The sequence below is a fragment of the Periophthalmus magnuspinnatus genome, chromosome 13, assembly GCF_009829125.3.
Source record: "Periophthalmus magnuspinnatus isolate fPerMag1 chromosome 13, fPerMag1.2.pri, whole genome shotgun sequence".
NCBI classification, from domain to species: Eukaryota; Metazoa; Chordata; class Actinopteri; order Gobiiformes; family Gobiidae; genus Periophthalmus; species Periophthalmus magnuspinnatus.
Window position 1 is genome coordinate 27,391,631 of NC_047138.1, and position 20,479 is coordinate 27,412,109.

General features: G+C 39.4%; 1 protein-coding gene across 1 annotated transcript in view; it reads left to right on the top strand.

The window, feature by feature from the left end:
- LOC117379870 (calsyntenin-2-like) overlaps window positions 1-20,479 on the top strand; it is a 463,825-nt gene that overhangs the window by 340,545 nt on the left and 102,801 nt on the right. Inside the window, exon 6 of the mRNA XM_055225785.1 lies at window positions 18,289-18,474. Within this exon, the coding sequence (XP_055081760.1) occupies window positions 18,289-18,474 (186 nt within the window). The remainder of the gene's footprint in view (window positions 1-18,288; window positions 18,475-20,479) is intronic.

Genomic DNA, 20,479 nt, shown 5'->3' on the forward strand with positions numbered 1-20,479 from the left:
TGCTTCAGTCCTGTTTTAGTCCTGGCTCAGTCTTGGTTTAGTCCTGGTTCAGTCCTGGTTTAATCTTTTTTTTAGTCCTGGTTCAGTTCTGGTTCAGTCCTGGTTTAGTCCTGGTTCATTCCTCGTTTAGTCCTTGTTCAGTCTTGGTTTAGTCCTGGTTCAGTCCTGATTTAATCTTTTTTTTTAGTCCTGGTTCAGTTCTGGTTCAATCCTGGTTCATTCCTGGTTCAGTTTTGGTTTAGTCCTTGTTCAGTCCTAATTTAGCCCTGATTCAGCCCTGGTTTAGTCTTGTTTCAGTCCTGGTTTAGTCCTGGTTTAGTCCTCGTAGTCCTGGTTTACTTAAGGAACAAAATTGAATACTTCTTCCACCATTGACAAAATATAAAACTGTAATGCTATTTGGAAGAAGTTGTCCGTAATATAAACTTGCAATGGTCTATGTGGAGAAATGTGTCATACATTACTTACGTCGATTTTTTTCATGTGATACTTTTAGTTTTACTTGAGTATTTCTTTGCTCCGGTATCTGTACTTTTACTTAAGGAACAAAATTGGAACGGTTTATGTGGAGAAATTATGTGTCCTGTTTATATCCCATCCAACAATAACACGAAGGCAACAGTCCAAGAGCAGCAGGCGACTGAAACTAGAGCTAGATCTGTGTTTTTTGTGAATTTTAAATGTTTTTTATTATTGTTTGAGACCTGCTGAGAAGGGTTTATGTTTAACACGTTCATAATCTGAGCAAACAAAAATATACAAAGTTAAGTACTGTCAATGCCAGTGTTACCATCACTACTTAAAGGTGCACTACGCAGCTTTTCTCTGCCACGTGCTTGTCTCCATGGAGATGTTATAGATAACATAGCTTAGATCAGATCTGTAGAGAAACGGTCACTTTTCCCCTCAAAAAATGTATGTTTATGAAGATATTTGCATAAATGTAAAATAGATGTCTTTAGTTTTGTAATTACTGTTAAAGTAATAATATTTCCATGGAGACAAGCCTTTTGCAAACCCCAAACCTGAAAAGTTACACAGTACAGCTTTAAAATAGAAGCAATTCCCTGCCCTTACACCCTTTAACCCAGTTTCTTCAGACATATTCAAATCATTAATAATTTTCTACTTACATTTATTATGATTTGGTACATATTTCATTTCATTTTCTAATTTCACACATGAACAAATGCTCAGTCTATAGTCATATATGAACTTACACGCACTTTCATTATCAGCAGGGATACATGGGATTATTGAAGGTAGTTTTTTTTTTTTTTTTTCCTGGAAATCTAGCTGTTTGGGAATTTCACTGGCTCCTCTCCCGATCCCGGAGGTACATTTGTAGATGCCGGATTAAAAATTAATTCTGGTGAAATCTGCAGCTTGGAAGATGAGACTGTTCATACATAAAACATGGTGCAGTCCTCAGAACGGCTCCACTGCAGGATGCTTTTCATGACAGAGTTTCAACAGTTGCACAAGTCAGTATTCCAGGGTGCACAGAAGAAAAATATTATTATTATTATTATTATTATTATTATTATTATTATTATTATTATTATTATTATTTATTTTATTTTGTATTTTTTTCATTTATTTATTTATTTTTTATTTTTTAGGGGACTCATCAAACCCAAAGAAGCCTATTTTCAAATGTCCTTTTAGAATTTTTGTAGTTACAATATGGTCTATAAACATGGTCTGAACATCCTAATTATTCACTGCGATAAGTTTGTAAGTGTTTTTTTGGTTTTTTTTGTGTTTTTTTCAGAAACCAGAGCGGAGTTTTGACATCACAGCAATGCTAACAACAACTAGCCTGCTAACAGCCTTACTTCCTGGTTCGCTTACATCGCACACTGCAGTCTCATTTTGACCCTAAAATGTATCATGACAGAACAAATTTTACTTTATAACATTAAAAAAGTCCATGCAATCTAGTCATAACAAAAATGGACAGCTTAAAATTGGGTTGCACAATTTTGGAAAAAATTGGCAGTAGCTTAGTACCTAGAGTGTTTGCCCAATAATCCCAAGGTTGGTGGTGCGATTCCAGCTCTCACAGATGAGCACTGTTATTGTGTCCTAGGGCAAGACACTTAATCCACCTCGCCCCCAGTGTCTGCGCACACTGGTGTATGAATGTGTGTGTGTGTGTGAGTGATTCCTTGATATAACGCGCTTTGAATGGCTTGAAGGCGGAAAAGCGCTGTATAAAAATGCGACCGTTTGCGATTTTTATGACGTATTCAGAATCAAAATAAATTAGCATTCAAATCTGAGAGAAACCTGAAATATGAACTGATAAACTAAAACATGTTTGTATAGGACCCACTGACTTTGCCATAACTAAGAACTGCAGCCTTAGCTAAACATTAACAGCACAAACTTAAGTCACAGTTTCTCTCCGATTGCAAGATGTTGTGCAGTCCTCGCTGAAAACCCAGGACAGAGACTTAATAAGGTTATAAATATACTGTTCTCTTCATCGTTCATATTCACACTCGGATACTGTATAGAAAGTGTAAATGTGTTGTGCTCATTGAGTCTGCTCTGCTCCTTATGTGGCAGTGTTGGTTTCCCTGATCTGCTGACTCTATAACACAACCTGCTTGTATCAGCAGAGAGGGCATTATTTCCCCTCTGTTGCACCACTGGGCCCGAGGTTAGACTTCTCTGTGTTCTCTTCATTTGCCTGTAATAATGATATGATTTTATGGCGTTCCGACCAGGAAAACGCCACCCATAACAGTCTGAATAGCTCTTTAATTAGACATAAAAAGGTCCCAGTTTGCTGATTATCAATGCTAATTTGTAATACACATTGTAAACATGTAACTGCTTATGTGGTTATCGTGAAACATGTTCATTTTAATAGGAAAAGACGGAATCTGCGGTGTGATACTGTTTCTGGGGTCATTTTGAATTTCATATATTACAATTTATAATGAGCTGCAGAAGAGAGGGTCAAACGGAGCAGAAGAGAGGGTCAGATGGAGCAGAGGATGCAGAGGAGAGGGTCAGATGGAGCAGAGGATGCAGAGGAGAGGGTCAGATGGAGCAGAGGATGCAGAGGAGAGGGTCAGATGGAGCAGAGGATGCAGAGGAGAGGGTCAGATGGAGCAGAGGATGCAGAGGAGAGGGTCAGATGGAGCAGAGGATGCAGAGGGGAGGGTCAGATGGAGAAGAGGATGCAGAGGAGAGGGTCAGATGGAGCAGAGGATGCAGAGGAGAGGGTCAGATGGAGCAGAGGTGAGGGTCAGATGGAGCAGAGGATGCAGAGGGGAGGGTCAGACGGGGGAGAGGGTCAGATGGAGCAGAGGATGCAGAGGAGAGGATCAAATGGAGCGGAAGAGAGGGTCAGATGGAGCAGAGGATGCAGAAGAGAGGGTCAGATGGAGCAGAGGATGCAGAGGGGAGGGTCAGATGGAGAAGAGGATGCAGAGGGGAAGGTCAGATGGAGCAGAGGATGCAGAGCAGAGGGTCAGGTGGAGCAGAGGGGAGGGTCAGATGGAGCAGAGGATGTGTAGAATGCAGATGAGAGAGTCAGAGAATGCAAAGCAGAGAGTGTGTGGTCCTGGTTTGTCCTGGAGACCAGAGGAGGTAGATTAGAGAGAGCAGAATAAAATAAAGTGTGTGTTCCTGTCCCATTTCCTGGGTTTGGATCGGTCCCTGTGTTGAGATTGGTCCCTGTGTAGTCTTTGTGCTGCTGATGCTGGAGTCTCTTCTCTGCTGAATGAGCCTGTTTCTCTGCATTACTGTTCTTCTATTGTTCTGACTCTCTCTGCTTCTGTGCACAGTCTACTCATTAAAAAGTTTGATTTTTTACTTTAGAAGTTTGCATTTGTTTTAACACCCCAATGATGTGCCTACACTTGTTTAAACTGCTTAAATCTGCACTAACTTTTCTAATGGAAGGAGCTGACACCAGGCCAAGTCACAAGTCAGATCTATGCAAGAGGCAAGCCCACTAACTGATTTTGCTTACTTTTATTTTATTTTTGTGTACTAGATAGGTTTAATGCCGTACTGTAAAACATTACAGACAGGCAGAGAGAAGGTCAGAAGGAGCAGAGGATGCAGAGGAGAGGGCAGAGTACTGAGTTGTATTTTTTAATGCACTTATTTTTGCCATATTTATCTGCCACGCATAGATGGCCGGGCCGTGAAAATAAAACCTACATTATTCCGGTCCCTGGTGCAAAAAAGGTTGTGGATCCCTGGAGTAGAGGATGCAGAGGAGAGGAACAGTTGGAGCAGAGGAGAGGGACAATCCACATGGAGACTGATGCTCCACCAGCAAAAATACATAATGTGTCTTTAATATTCCAAATACAAATCTTTTTCCTATTAGTTTTGATGATTTGATAATGGCACAAGCTCTTCTGTATCTATGCACTATCAAGATGATTATACCTAGAAGTTCTTGTTATAATAACTATGAATAATTGTATTATCTGAAGTCAGGCCCAGGTCTACAGGGGGCAAAAGGGTGCAAAAATGTGCTTTGCAACTAAAGTTAAAAATGTTTGCACCCTCATTTCAGGCATCTAAAATAATGTCACGGAAGCGTATTTGAAACCCGAATGCAGCCTCAGTCAGTTTGGTCTGCCCCAGGCCTGACTGAAGTAGTATTAATAATAGTTCTTTAAAGGTTCTATATTACGCAAAAAAGACTCTTGTGAGGTTTTATCCATGTCACAGTGCTGTTTTCTCCTCATAAACATACCCGGAGTTGTGTTTTATTTCATTCACACATGTTTGAGTAACACTTTATTATTAGTCTGCGTACATCTCCAAAGCTCAAAATGCTCTGTGCCACTTTGTGATGTCATTAAGTGGTAGTTTTCAAGTTAACAGCTACTTTTTATCTCTTTTGTTGCAGAGATGAGAAATTTCAGGCCTGAAATCATCCAAATGATTCTAGTGAAGGTGTATGGAGTTTAAAAACACAGTGGAGCACTGCCTGTATTACCACATGACATCACAAGGTGGAACAGAGTGTTTTCAGTTTGAGAGAAGAACTCAGCTTAAATATGCAGGGTGTGTGTGTTAAACATGTGTGAATAAAACAAAACACAACTCCAGGTATGTTTGTGATGAGGAAACAACATTATAACATAGATTAAATTAGTGAGTATTGATTCGTATTGATATTTGATAGACCTGGTAGCAGAGAGAGTAACTGTATGAGCGTAGTACTAGTAGCTGTAGTAGTAGTAGCAGCAGAAACTGTAGCTGTAGTAATGTAAATAATACTGTTAAAATAACCTGATACAGCCCTCGCTCGGTGTAGGTCCCATTACCATTTAAAAGTCCTGTCTCCTCCACTTCAGAGCGAATGCTGTTTCCTCATCCCTCCTCTTTTCCCCTCTCTCACTCCTCTCTCTCTTTTTACCCACAATGCCCCGAAGCCTTCATTTTAAAGCGGTCCTCACGCGTGCTCCTCTTTGTACTACACAGAATGACATGACTCCAGAGAGCGCAGAAAGAGGCCGGGGTGCTCCGAGTTATGTCCTAATGTGAGGAGGAACATTCCCTTTAAACGCGCTGTGACTGAAGCCCGCTTTAGACGCTCCGCTCAAAGAACTCTGTCTAATGCAGAGTGAAAATGGAGGAGCGTTTTGCATGTTGATTCTGCCACCAGGTATTCACGTGCTCCTGGGTGGTTAAAGGGGAAATATTAGGCCAAATCGACTTGTGTGAGCTTCCATGTTTTAATGTTTTTCATAAGGTTACTCTGGTTCATGCATTTAAAGGGCCCATATTACACTGTCCTGCATATTTAGGCTTCTTCTTTCAAACTGAAAACACTCTGTTCCAACTTGTGATGTCGTGCGGTGATACAGGACCTGCTCCAGTGTGTTTTTTAAACTCCATACACCTTCACAAGAATCATTTGGGTAATTTCAGAGCTGGAATTGCCAATCTCTACTAAACAAAAGGGTAAAAGTAGCTGATAACTTGAACACGCTTAATGACATCACAAGGTGGAACACAGCATTTTGAGCTTGGGGATGTAGACAGATTAATAATAAAGGGTTATTCAAACAATACAGACTTCATATAAGGTTACAACCATAGACTGTATATATAAATGGATGTAGCTAACTTGCTAGCCAATGCAAATAGGAAGTGAGCATAGGAGTGCTTCCGGCACCATCGGCTCCGATTCACTTTCTATTGAAAACTCTCATCCGTCTCTCCGTAACTGCTGTCAGGCTGATCATTTTGGTCTTAAAATGTTCATATTAACCTGCTCTACGTGATCCTTTTTTTCAATTTACTCTTGTGAGTTTTAAGCCATGTTATAATGTCGTTACGTCATCAAAAACATACCCAGAGTTGTGTTTTGTTTCTTTCACACATGTTTGAGTAACACTTTATTATTAGTCTAAAACATCTCCAAGGCTCAAAATGCTCTGTTCCACTTTGTGATGTCATGAAATGGTAGTTTCCAAGTTAAGTATTTTTTTTGTTTTTTTTGTTTTTTAGTTCAGTAGAGATTGGCAAGTCGAGGGCTGAAATCATCCAAATGATTCTAGTGAAGGTTTATGGTGTTTAAATACACAGAGGAGCACTTCCTGTGTTTGAGAGAAGAACTCTCCTAAATATGCAGGGTTTGTGAGTTAAACATGTGTGAATGAAACAAAACACAACTCCAGGTCTGTTTGTGATGAGGAAACAACATTATGACATAGATCAGAAAATGGAGCTGAATGGGTGACGTCACACTCCCTTAATCAACTTCTTTATACAGTTTATAAATGTTGAATGAAAACACATAAATGAAAATCTACTGCTTGCTATGTGCACTTGACACTGTGAAAACATGGTTCTGCACTTCGAAACAGAAAGTCGTTGAACATGTTTCTCTTATTAAGTCATGTTAGATCAATGTTGAGGTTTAAAAAACAAAATATGAATAAAATATTATTGAGCTGTATGTGATTATAACTAAAAACTGTGTTTGTTTTTAAGGCAAAACAAAAGACTGGAACATTGGTGTTGTATGCCAATAATGTGTCTTGCATATTCTCTCTGTGTCTGTGCTGGTTTTTGCGAAGGTTGTCCAATTTCCACGAGGCAGATTGGCGGTTTGAATCCCGCTCTCGACATAAACATCATTGGTTGAATCCACTGACCCACAGATTGGCGGTGCCTTTCCAGCTCTCACAGATGAATACTGTCATTGTGTCCTTGGGCAAGACACTTAACCCACTTCACCCTCAGTGTCTGCGTACACCGGTGTGCCTTGAAGGTGGAAAAGCGCTTAATAAAAATGTGACCGTTTACCATTTCGGCAGGCGGGGTGATAAAACCAGAAGCGAGGTAGTTGCTAGTTGGTAGAATTTGTTATATCCTTAGGCGCATCGTTTTACTAATTTTGCCAGTGCGAATGATGTGAATGTCAATGAGGAGATTATGCGTTTGATGGTGAATAAGAGGGCGTTAAGGCATAAAATGTTTGCCACTCATCAGTCAGTCTGCCCCAGGGCGAGTGCAGCTTTCTCTATGGAATATAACTTTGAACTTCTATAGGGCTCGACTGCACATTTTTGATCTACATACAAAACACTACTCAAAACGCAATCTGAAAACAGTACATTTCCTTAGCCTAGTGCAGCCCTTGAAAATACATTTAACAGTAATAAAAAGTCAGATTTTCCATCACGCAATGTCTACATTTCAACCCCACATTGTTACTCCTGCCTAATACAACCCTTAATCGGATCACATCAAATACAATTACTCACTTTCCTCAATTTGCCCAGGGACGCCATCCACGGAGACCTCCATAGCTGCCAAGTCTTACAATAATTTCCCTGTTCGCTTTGACGTCTGCGGCGTAGCATAAGTGAACATTTCAATAAGAAAGTAGAGAGTCTTTTAACATACCCCAAGTTCAAACAGCACATCAGAGAAGCACTTTTCACGCTTTTTTTTCCTTCATACCTGGCGCGTAATGGTTAGCCGTAAGTGAGACGTTTGCTATATCCCTATGGGCTTGTTTCAACTGTGGTTAAAAGCTATAATCCCCTCAGTACAGCTACCCTTTGGTCACTTACACCAACTTATCCAACGAGAACACGGTCGACATGCATTTAAAAGTGAGAACGAACATGAAGGTGGTATTAAACCTGTCAGTCTTTGCAGTTTTTTTCTATTAAGTATAATTCTCACAGATCTGAAAGAACAAGGCAGAAGGTTTTGTCTCCTGGGTGATCTGCCGGTCCCCGAGGCAAGAGGTGAACTTTCTCATTTCTGTCTCTTCAAGTCACGTCTTTACTTTTGCTTCTTTACCGTAGACAGCGGCTCCAGCTATAGATCCGTGTTTAGTAATAACGTGTGAAGGGAATAGCAAAAATAACTTATTGTGAAAGGTTTAAAGAAGATGTATTGTGCTTGTGTCTGCTATGTAGTAAAACTGTGACGCCCGTGGGTCATTATGTTAGAATTTGCACGTTTTAAATTGCAATATTCATCTAAAACGACTTAAAAGAAACAGGTCCGCTCACTTCTGCGTTAGAAAACTGCAGTGCCCAATAGGAGCTGATGTCACTGTAAACATCATCACAACAAAGAGCCGTGTCTCTTTTATGGATCGCTCCGAACTAGCAAGGGGCGGAGTTTTATTCATTCGTACCAAGATGACTACGCAACACTGCCAACGTCCTATCATCGATTGAGAAATTAAAATTGAAGAACAAAGTAAGTACAGAGCAGTGGGCGTGTACCGATGGCGGTGAACACGGGGGTTGATTGGCAATATGGCGTCTTGAAAATAAGTGATTAAAGATTACTCAAACATGCACAAATCAATCTAAAAACTACTTCAAGACATAACAGCTCTGAAGAGTCAATTTTGCTGAGTAGTTCTGCTTTAAGGAAGTCGTGCCACCCACTTGCCTGGAATGTCACACAGTATGGCATTAAAGCTATACCTGGTGATAAGAAAGCCCTCGTTCAAATAATTTCATTTGATTTAAAGTGATCCCTCCTTATAAGTTGGATGCTGCCCCTGAAACTTTCCATGTATGTAGGGTTTGGATTGGGATCAGTGAACTGTTTATTTATCATATTTTCCGGACTATAAAACACACAATTTTATTCATTGTTTGGCCGGGGGTGCGACTTATACTCAGATGCAACTTACATGTGAAATTATTAAAATATATAATTTCACATCTTCCTTATTGTCACACTGACAACCACGCTTTGCACCCTAAAAGAAAATCGTATTCTTCCTGAGTCTGATGACAGCCACGCAGAAAAAGAAGTGGCAATTCATCTACTTCCAGACACTGAGGAGCTTGTTTTTTTATGCTTTAGTTGTCTGATTAACTGTTAATATCTTACATTAACAAACCAGACACTTATTCAGTTCTGTCTATGCTATGTAGCTGAATAAATATAAATGTGTTATGTTAGCGTGCTGTACTGATATTCAGCCTGTTGTTGTCTATTTTGTTGTTTTATTATAGCTTGCCTTTAAAGATAAAATGTCTGTTCTTGACTTTTGTAAAATACATTTACCCAAAAAAGGTGACTTATAGTCCAGTGTGACATATATATGTTTTTTCTTCATTATTATGCATTTTTTGGTTGGTGCGGCTTATACTCTGGAGCGACTTACAGTCCAGAAAATACAGTAGTTCGATTGGCTTTCAAGAAAATAATTTCTTCCTGATTTGAAGGACCTGTCTCCCTTCAAAAGATGTAATATTTAGATTTTGATAAACCAATTGCTATGGCAACAGAGAAAAGTTGCCATAGCTTCAAACTGCTGATTTTTTCATGGTATATATAGTATACAATTCACTGTATCAATTCATGCACTGCTATGTTTTGTTTAGTTTTTTTCCTTGAAATTAGGACAAATAAAAATAAAACAAACAAGATAATGCTTTCCCATTCAAAATATATAATATTTTGATTTTGAATGTCTAATTGCTATAGCAACTGAGCCTGAAACTCTTGATTATTTCTGAATAAAATGGTAAAGAATTCATTGGACAAGTATGTTTTTTTTCTTGAAATAAGGACAAATATAAGTAATACAAAAACAGAAATGTCAGAAATGGTCTCTAGCCCTGTTGCTTGGTTACCTGCATTTCTCCATATGTTTCCCAAATGATGACATCTTTTTGTTGTCGTCGTCCTCCCGTCTCCCCGAACCCATCACTCATGTTCTGCCTCCACCATCGCTTCCCTCTGACACGGGAGCGAGTCTGGCAGGTTTTTTCCGTTCTTTTAGCCCTGTCTTCATTCATAAATCCTTCTAGCGTACACTACGATATGTCCGAGAAAGTGGAGAGGAAGGAGAGGGGTCACTAAACTTGATCTGGTGACAAGTGGAGAGAGATACTGGAGGAGAAAGCAAAACAAGATGTGAGAGGCAGAGGCAGATGAGTAGACAGGAATAGGTACAACTGGGGCTTGTACATATGCTGTATACATAAATGGAAATGGCTAACGTGCTAGCCGCCGCTCTCTAAATAGGCAGTGATCAAGGGCGCACTTCCAGCTCCACTGACTCCATTTCACTTTACATACAAATTACAAATTGTCACCCCTGTCTGTAACTGCTGCAGTGGTCTTAAAATGTTAGTATTAACGCGCTCTACATGATCCTGGTGTTTTTATTTCGCTATCGTGTCAGTAAATAAAGATATAAACATTAATAACAGACAAATCAGGTGCCTTATTCCCCTGAGGTTGCTCCAAGCGTTAGCAACAGGTTTGATTGACAGCGTTGACAGCCACCTGCATGTTTTTGTTTTGCCTGGAATGTTACACTGAATGACATTAGCTTATATGTCTCCATGAAAACAAGAGTGTAACATCACTTGCCAAAGCTGAAAGCCATGTTTTCTGATAGTCTAAACATCCATTTCACAAAATAAAGGTGTTCTTATCTATTTTCATTCATCTGAACATACATATTGTGAGGTTTAGACGTGTTTTGGTGGTTGTTTACATTATGGTTGCTAGCCGTAGCCGTTATGGAATTATCTCTACGTTTGTCCAACCAGGAAATAAAATAATTGACTTCACCAGAATAGGCTCTGTGCTAGCTAGCTTACCCTGTCTCAAAGTTAACAGTCACTATTATTAAAATCGGCAAACACAAACAAATACAACCAATTTAAGTTCAAATCTATTAAAATAAAGACTACCCAATAATTTTTACATGTAGAATGCTTCAGTTGGTGGTGTTTTTTAAGTATATATTATGCCTCAAAAATAGCATTAGCATTAGCATTGAGACGCAAACATGTCTCTTTCTAAACGCAGAAGTGTCTGGTGAAGTATTCATTTTATTTATAGTTTTATTTATGTTGTCAGTGATATTTACCCGCAGCTCCCTGTCCACTGCCTTCCACCTTTAAATATTTATTAATTTTAGCATGACTTGGGAAAAACCTCATGCTAACAGTGAGGTTGTCGGGTGCTATTGTGCGCAGAGGTTATATTAAAAAAAAAAAACTAGGCAAAACTAGGTGATGTTTTTAGTAAAATCTTGAACATAATAAAGTATGTTTTAACCTCCTGAGACCCGAGCTTTAATCAAATAAAATAATAAAAAAATAAGTAAATTAAAAAAATAAAAATAAAAATACAATAAAAATAATAATAAAAACAAATAAAAATAAATTAATTAAATAAAAAATAATTAAATAAAAAAATAAAATAAAAATAAACAAAAAAATAAATATTCTAAACTCTTAGAAATATTCAAAATTGAACATGTTCTTGTTGCTGTTCTTCTAAAAATTTGCACTGTGGCCTAAACAATCCAAAATGTGTTGTCCACAGATGAGGACGCCAGGTCTCAGGAGGTCAATGAAAAAGTACTGTAACCTGTCATATTAGCTTCGGTAGCATACACAGTGTTGTCTCCCTGTGGCGGACTCGACGACAGCCATTTGAGATAATGCCTTTCGAATGTGACGCTTCAGGGCCTAATGTACATCGTAAATACTGCAGCTCTCAGTAATGACGGCGCCGCACAGATTATACTGCACAGTCGTAAATACTCCTCCTCCTCTGTGTAACTGCATCAGACGTAAGTACCACATAATCACCACTCAGCCATAAACAACCGCGAGTACTTTTGACCAGAGGGAAGGAAGATGACATGTTTTAGAGAAAGTTTCAGAGCGATTTAGAACAAAAGTGGAAACTATGCTACTGACTCAGGTCAAGCAGATTCATTTAGGCAAGATCTGTTCAAAGCTAAAGGTCCTATATGCAACTTTTTTCTTATGGAGTTCTGCCATTTGCTTGTCTCCATGGTGATGTTATTACTTTGCCTGTCAGACAGTATGGAAATGCTTTATCCATCTCCATGGGGACAAGTAGGGGGCGTTGTCAGGTCATATGTCAGGTTGTCAGGTTTTGATTTGTGTGATTTTAATGTCTTTCTTATTCTGTAAAGCACTTTGAATTACCTTGTGTACGAATTGTGCTATACAAACTTGCCTTGCCTTGCCTTAACAGTATTTTTGAGCCTTAAAAAGAAAATTGGTGCATGCAAGATATACAAGTTGGACATCAACATTCCAGGTGATGCAACAACATCTCCATAGTGACAATCAGGTGGCAGATCCTCCACAAAAAAAAGTTGCATAGTCTCAAATTCAGTTCAATTTACTGTTGTCAGAGCACAAATTCATATATTCAACCACTGTTTCCTGACAATTTAGGGTATAGTCACACTTGTCCTGCTGTAGACTTGGTTTGGTCCTGGTTTAGTCCTGGTTTAGTCCTGATTTAGTCCTGGTTTAGCCCTGAAATCTTGCAATGTCACCTGAAACCCAGCATCCTGAGGCTAGTGCAGAGGTCTACACATTTGATAATTTGCAGCTGATGTCATCAACACTCCGCCATAGACATACATGCGGAACTCCCCCAGCATGATGTTAATGCAAAGTGCCAATATTTATACATTATATCCACTTCCGTTTAGCTTATGGTCTTTTTTCTAACCTGGCTGAGATTTTCGCTCACTATTTTTGTCCTACGTCCAGTCAGCTCTTGTGTCTAGTCTTGCACAGTCGACCTTGTAGTAGCCCTCTCCTCCTCACTCGCCTCACTGTATTTATTGAATGGGGCTGCCTGTGAGTACCAGCGTATTTGAGAGTGACAGCAGCGGCGCCCCCTGTCTCCCGGTCTTTTAAATGCACCTGAATTATTTAGTATAAGTGCGAGAGCAGCTCAACAGTGGCCACGAGAAAGAGAGGAGGTACACAGCTTCACGTATGACAGCAGCCAGACACAAAAACACAAGGATTTTTAGGATTCAGGGGCATATTGTGTACAGAAACGGCATAAAACAACAGGAAAACAGGGCTTAGTCTGACATGACAGGCTTGTTGTCAGAGGCAAACAGTTCAGACAGTTTTGCCAAAGTGTAAACCATTCTTCTGCGATCCAGAATACACACTTCTCCAGTACTTTACGAAGATGTGAGTCTGGTCATTGGTTGTATCTCCCCGAGTTGAGATAGGTGATTAACAAGTGGATTAGCCAATCAGGGAGACACAAGGTCAGTTCGTATCAAATCAAATATGGCTGCTTGTGAAGGAATAAAGGGGGATTGTCTTATTTAAGTGTATAAATCTCATCTGTTTTTTTGTTTTCTGGACTCAATGGATTTATGACCCATCCATATGATACAGCTTTAAGCCCACTTCACACTACAGGTCAGTTTGTCCAACTTAGGACCCGATTTCCTTCTCCCCAACTTCAGAGAGGCGTGTCCCGATTTTAGATCCTCAAATGCAATTTTTTTCATGTGTGGTATCCAAGTGACTGAGCTGCTCTGTCATATCTTAACTACAAAACATTACCACGGCAACAGCCAATAAAACAGAGCGTCAGGGGCAGACGGAGTGACGGACACACAGAGGTGCACGATACAAACTCAAGAAATAATGAAAAAAAATTAGAATTAGTAATTAGTTTCAAAGTTAAATTGCAGCATTCTCATCCATATTATCCATTAAAAAGCATCCCCAGCGCTGTCAGTCCAGTGCGAAGCGTTATTTAAAAAGTAAAAAGGCGAGAATAGTTCATCACGTGTGTCTGTTTACATCCACACAGCGAGGATCAGGGTGAAGCTGCTGCAGATTAGCGACAGTGACTCTACTTGCTGTGTCGCCAGCCTTCTGTGCATTAAAAGCATTTATCTGCACCGCATTTCACAAATAATAACAAAGACACAGTTTTGACTTGCATCTAAAGTAGAAGTGAAGTGCTCTGATCTTTTGTACATTGTCTCAAAGCGAGTCGTTTTACTGTAGACAGGAAACAGTTGACGCGAGGTGGGCTCATGGCTTTTAGCTTGTGGTGTGTGATCTTTTCGCTGCCATATCCCGCTGCTGTCTTTGCGCTTAGAGATTTAAACTCTCATCCATTTCTCCTCGTGTCTGTGGTGTGTGCTTTTTGTTGCACGTTTAAAAATATAATAAAATAGCATCGTAGTTGGTATATTTACCACTATCAGAAACACAAAGTACAAATTTTGTGGTACATACTGTAAAAAAATGGGTAGTCAAAAGTGAGAAGAGACAGTAGGGAAAGGAGGGGCTGCAGCTACTATGAACATTTCACATTAGCACAAAACAAGTGTTATGAATATTACATGTTTTATTTATACCTCAACATGCTCGATATCAACCACCACTTGTAAAGATGACAGATTTCTATACAGCAAAGTAATGGTATGTGTTCTGTTCCCCTTTTTATAAACAACTGTGCTTCCACCCCATTGTTTGTACCTATTTTCACCGCTTCCTCTGACAAGCCCTCAGTAACAGGGCTGCACCGGCACCAATGCAACCAATTTTAGTCTGGAAATCATCAACAAACAAGCAGCTCTGTGTGTGCGTGTGTGTGTGCGTGTGTGTGTGCGTCTGCGTGTGGCCGGGGCAGAGCAGGAGGCAAACATGGGGAAAGTAATAGGAACAGTGTGTAGCTAAAGACCTCTTCCTGTACACAGATAGACGCTTGATTGAGTGGAGAGGATAGGAACCAATAGTTGATGTTTGGGCCCAGTTAATTTCATGGTGGTGCAGACATACCATATTTACTAAATGAAAATCAGGCGTCATACAGAAAAGAGACAATTAGATGATTTTCAGTTTGTTTAAGTCAGTTATATCCCTGTTTTGGTTGTTTGGCTTTGAATTGAATTTTAAATATCCATTGTGTAACTTTTCTGGCGGCTAGTGGAGGCCTGCTAGTCCTCATGAAGATGTTACGTTTCGCTGATTATGGCATTTAACTTGTCTTATCTTGCATGAGAAAAGGAGGTGAGACTAAGTTACAGGTCAGATTTGTAAGGAGGTGACGTTGCGTACAAGTAGAGACAAGTAGAGGGCGGACGGAACAGAAAAGTTACATGGGGCAGCTTTAACGTGAGAAACATAATGGCTACTGTCCTCTGTATTTATTTATTTTCTTCAGTCCCTTTTGTAAAATGTGAATCACAGTCTTGGTCAAGATTACTTGTCTTGGTACTGAAATTTTAGTCAGTTTCAAATGGCAACATAATGGCCGAGCACTTTCACCTCACAGCTACAAGGTTCCAGGATTGTATTTCTGTATTTATTTGTTTAAAAAAAAGACCATGCACAATTAGAACATGAACTTTGCCATCTGATGTATCGTAGCAGAGTCGGACTTGGGCTAATTTACATTTGCAGTCCCCTAGAAGGAAAAGGAACAACCCACAAACATTTGACAAAACACAAACAAAAGCGACAATGGGTTGAAACACAAAAAAGTACTGTATACAGAGTCAGGCTGAAGCTGCTGCTACATTAAACATGATTCTACTCTTCTTCTGTGCATTAAACGCACTTATCTGAACTATTGCACCACATTTCACAAATAACGATGATACAGTTTTGACTTGCATCTAAAGTAGAAGTGAAGTGCTCTGATCTTGTGCGCGCTTTATGCTCTCAAACCGAGTTGTTTTGCTGTAGACAGGAAAGAGTTGACGTAAGGTGGGCTCATGACTTTTAGCTTGTGGTGTGCAAACAAAACAAAGTGACAGTGGGTTGAAACACAAAAAAGTATACATGTATTAAAACGCACACATCAAGATAGATAAACATTTATACATACAGAGCCAGAACCATCGGAGCGTAGAACCTAAACAGATTAATGGTTACAGTTTGGGGTGCTCTTTAAGTGCTTGGGTGCTCTTTAAGTGCTTGATTCCCAGGAGTTTGAGGACATCAAAAATAAACTACGATCACCTAAATTGTCATAAAAATGTTATGGTCCAGACCTAAAAGCACAAAGTGACAGCCTGTCTATTGAGCTGAAGACTCTACTCTGTGACAGTTTAATGACTACCGCTGCTAATCCACCAACCTCCAACAGTTCTTCAACAACAACGTAGCATTTCATTAGCCATGGCGCTATCTGGTAGTGCCGACAAAATCAGTACTGGCTCTGACATACTGGACATGGGTTTGTTTGAATTGTTGAAGGAAATCTAGAAGGAAACAATACCAGAAATGTTAGTTTGGGAGGGAACGTGAGTGCTGCTGCGTTCATGTGGTCCTCGCAAACTTTGGGAAATTAGATGGAAAAAGTCAGAAAAACAACTCAATCAAAACGAGCTGCCCAACTTCCACACCTGATGTCACCTAAATTGGCTGATGTGCCAGTGGATCTAAAGCACATGTGTCAAACTCAAGGCCCGCGGGCTAAATGTGGCCCTCCACATCATTTTATGTGGCCCTCGACAGGGTAAATTAAAAGGTATGATGGTTTTAAAATGTTGTTTTATCAGGAGATACGCCGTTACACAGCCATATTATTACATTTTGGCAAATACATATGTAATATTTGTAACTTGAATAAGTAATAAATACAGAAACAGTTAATTAACAAGTGAAAATCATATGAGCAATAGATTTAAGCAAAAAAGACAAAAGACTACTGTTTAAAGGTCCTATATTACACAACATTGGCTTTTGTGAGCTTTTATGTTTCCTCCTCAAAAATGTACCTGGAAGGACTTTTTTTTTTCATTCACACATTTGAATATTCCTTTATTGCTAGGCTGTTGTCATCTCCAAAGCTCAAAATGCTCTGTTCCACCTTGTGATGTCATGAAGCAGTAGTTTTCAAGTTAATGGCTACCTTTTACCTTTTGTTCCGTATAGACGGGCAATTCCAGAGTTGAAATCATTAAAATAATTCTAGTCAAAGAGTATGTAGTTTAGAAAGACAGTGGAGCACTTCCTGTATTACCACATGACATCACAAGGTGGAACAGAGTGTTTTCTGTTGGAGAGAAAAGCCTAAATATGCATTGTTCGTGTGTTAAATGTGTGTGAATGAAACAAAACGCAACTCCAGGTCTGTTTTTGAGGAGATAACAGAATATAACACGACTTAAAGCTCACAAGAGTTAAGTTTGTATAATATATGTCCTTTAATGCCATTCTAGGGAGCATTCAAGGTAAAATATCTCCAAGCAGGTTTGAAAACTCTCCAATATAAAAGTTCATAGTGCAGCATTATATTAAAAGAGCGACTGGAATCGGGGGACACGAGGTAACTGAGGAGGAGATAAGATGTGTTTTATTATTCTCAGCGGTTACATCCTGTTGTGGAGATATCAAGGAAGGCTTTACATGCAATCAAAATGAAAATCTGCTGTAGAGATCAAGTCAGTTCAATAACAGAAGATAAAAAGCAAAAATATGTGGTATTTCTATGAATGAAACTCAATGCTCTTGGCATCTCTGAGGTTGCTATGGATTTTTTATGTTTATTTACCTATATACATATTGCTTGTCCCACTTTCAAAATGATATCTGTATGTAAATCTGTTAAATGTATATATATATATATTTAATTTTATTTTATTTTTTTATGGAGGACTTGTTTGTTTTCATAGAGATGTAATTCTTTGCCAGGAATGTTCCACAGATTGGTATTAAATGTACTGTCCTAGCAGTCAAGTACAGGTGCTTTCATTGTGAAAAAATGCATTGAAAAATCTCTTTACAGATCCTGCATTTACCTTGGCCTTGTGGTGTCATCTGCGTGTCTCCATTTAGTTTGATTAAAGTTTAACGCCATACTTTGAAACATTCCAGGCAAAGTTATAACATCTCCATGGAGACAAGCCAGTGATGACCCCTTACCAGAAAAGTCACAGTGCACCTTAAAAAAGACATATAAATATTGAAAAGAAAAAAAATGCATGTCTGTCTTACCCTGCTTTGAAATTTCCTTGTGTCTGTTCAGGTTGGAGTAAGAGGGTGGACTATGAGCCAGGGACAGGCAGTAAGCAGCTTTTTCCCAAGATGCATCTGGAGACGTGTGGGGGGCCCCTGTCCTCCGTGAGGACCACCGTGGAGCTTCAGACGAGCCACATCGGCAAAGGCTGCGACCGGGAGACCTACTCTGAGAAGTCCCTCCAGAAACTCTGTGGTGAGTGATACTACTACTACTACTACTACTACTACTACTACTACTTATGACTAATACTAGTTCTAATGTTTCTATTGGAAGGTTTATAGCAAAAGAAAATTAAAATCTGTTAACTGGACAAATGTGTTGTAGGAGTGTAAACGTTTTCACTGCTTGTCCAAGCTGCTCCTTAGGGTAGCACAATAGACCTAGCCTACTAATAGAAACAATAGGTTTCTCCACTTGACATATTTTATTTTTATTTTGCTGTGTATCAGACCTGGAAGACAGGAATTGCACAGATATTGGAAGGTTTAGGCAGCAATTTTACAAAAAAGTTATTGCATTGGGAGATAGTCAGAGTCCATGGCAGCAAATCACACTGAGCTCTGAACCTGCTCTGACCCACATATAAAGTAAATATGTTTGATCTCTATATTTTATTTATAAGTTACTTTTGGTTGAAATGCAGTCGGTGCTTTAAATGAGAGCAAGGGCCAGACAGGACCCAGGGCACTGTTCTGTGCTCTTTACAAACTTCACATGTGAGCTCTGTCTCCTTATCTCTGCTTGTGCTCAAATGCCTCTGAAGGCTGTGTGGCTAATGATCTGACACAAGTACATTAGCTCTGTCACTGCCTACAGCACACAAAGCAGTCAGCAGACAGACCTGCACGAAATATTTGACTTTTCAAGGATCATCTTCATGGGAGGGAGTGTCAGCATTGAAGCATTGATATATCGAGTGACTGAACACAAATAAAGTGCAAATAAAGTAAATTTTAAGACTACTGGAAGAAGAAGTTGTTTGGATGGTAAAAACTTTAGTTCAGTTAACAGAATTGAATTTTCTTTTACTATGCATACTACCTGGATGAGCAATTACACTGACATGCTAGGGCTATTTCTTAAAGAGGGGGTATTTTGCTTCTATGGGGTATTAATTGTTAACACATAACATTAATATCACTATGTCACCTTTTTGAAAATGATATATTCACCAAAAACAACATCATCTCCCTGCACTAAGTCACCCCCTCTTCACAACACGCTCTGCTTTCATCCCGCTAACGAAACCATTCCACATTGCGTCAGGTTTGTCAGGTCATTGTTTACAGTTTTTTTAACATGTGGAGCATGGGTGATATTGGTTTGTGGGCGGAGCATTGCACAGAATCATACTGCTAACCATAAAGAGGGTTTGAATAGGGTCCAGGAGAGATGGCTAAGTTTCTGAAACATGCATGGATGACATCTAAAACCTGTTTTTGATGAGGGAAGAATGTAATGAAATGGTAGTAAGCTTAAGCTACGTTGTTTTGCATAATACCTCCTCTTCAACCAGCAGAGTTTTAGACTGTTCAAACTTTATACATATAGTTATAGGAATGCCATTCACCCAAACCACACTAATTAACTAACACACTAATATTGAGTATAGGTGTATTTAAAAACAAACAAAAAATGGTACTACAGCTATTATTATTTTGTCTGGCAAATCCAAACTGATCTCTCTTATACAGATTGATATTTGTCTGGTTTAGTCTCATGCCCGGTCAAACACGATCGTCCAATTTGATCTGTTTTTTCAGTGACATATGTAAGAACGAAGCAGCTCATTGGTCGCCTATGATTTACAAATAAAATCTCTTCTCTCACCTCAGATAAAGAGTTTAGTGCTTCACTCACTGATTCTGCTGAAACCTGCCATGTTTTTCAGGCCCTGTGATATTTTTTTCCTTCATTTTTTTCTGATACAGACAGACCATGCGTGTACCTGATTGGCTAATCCACTTGTCAACCACACCCATTTTCTTCATAAAGTTTTGAAGAAGTGTGATTTCTACATCGCAGACAAACTATTACTAAATACTACTATTACTGCTGCTACTCCTACTACTACAGGGACATCATATTGGACCAGTGGCTTCACCTGCCGGTCCCTCCCTCATCTGCATTCATATTGTCACCTCCTGGCTCCCTTTGCTTCCAGCGCATGCTTGGTTCACCACTAAAGACTTGTCTC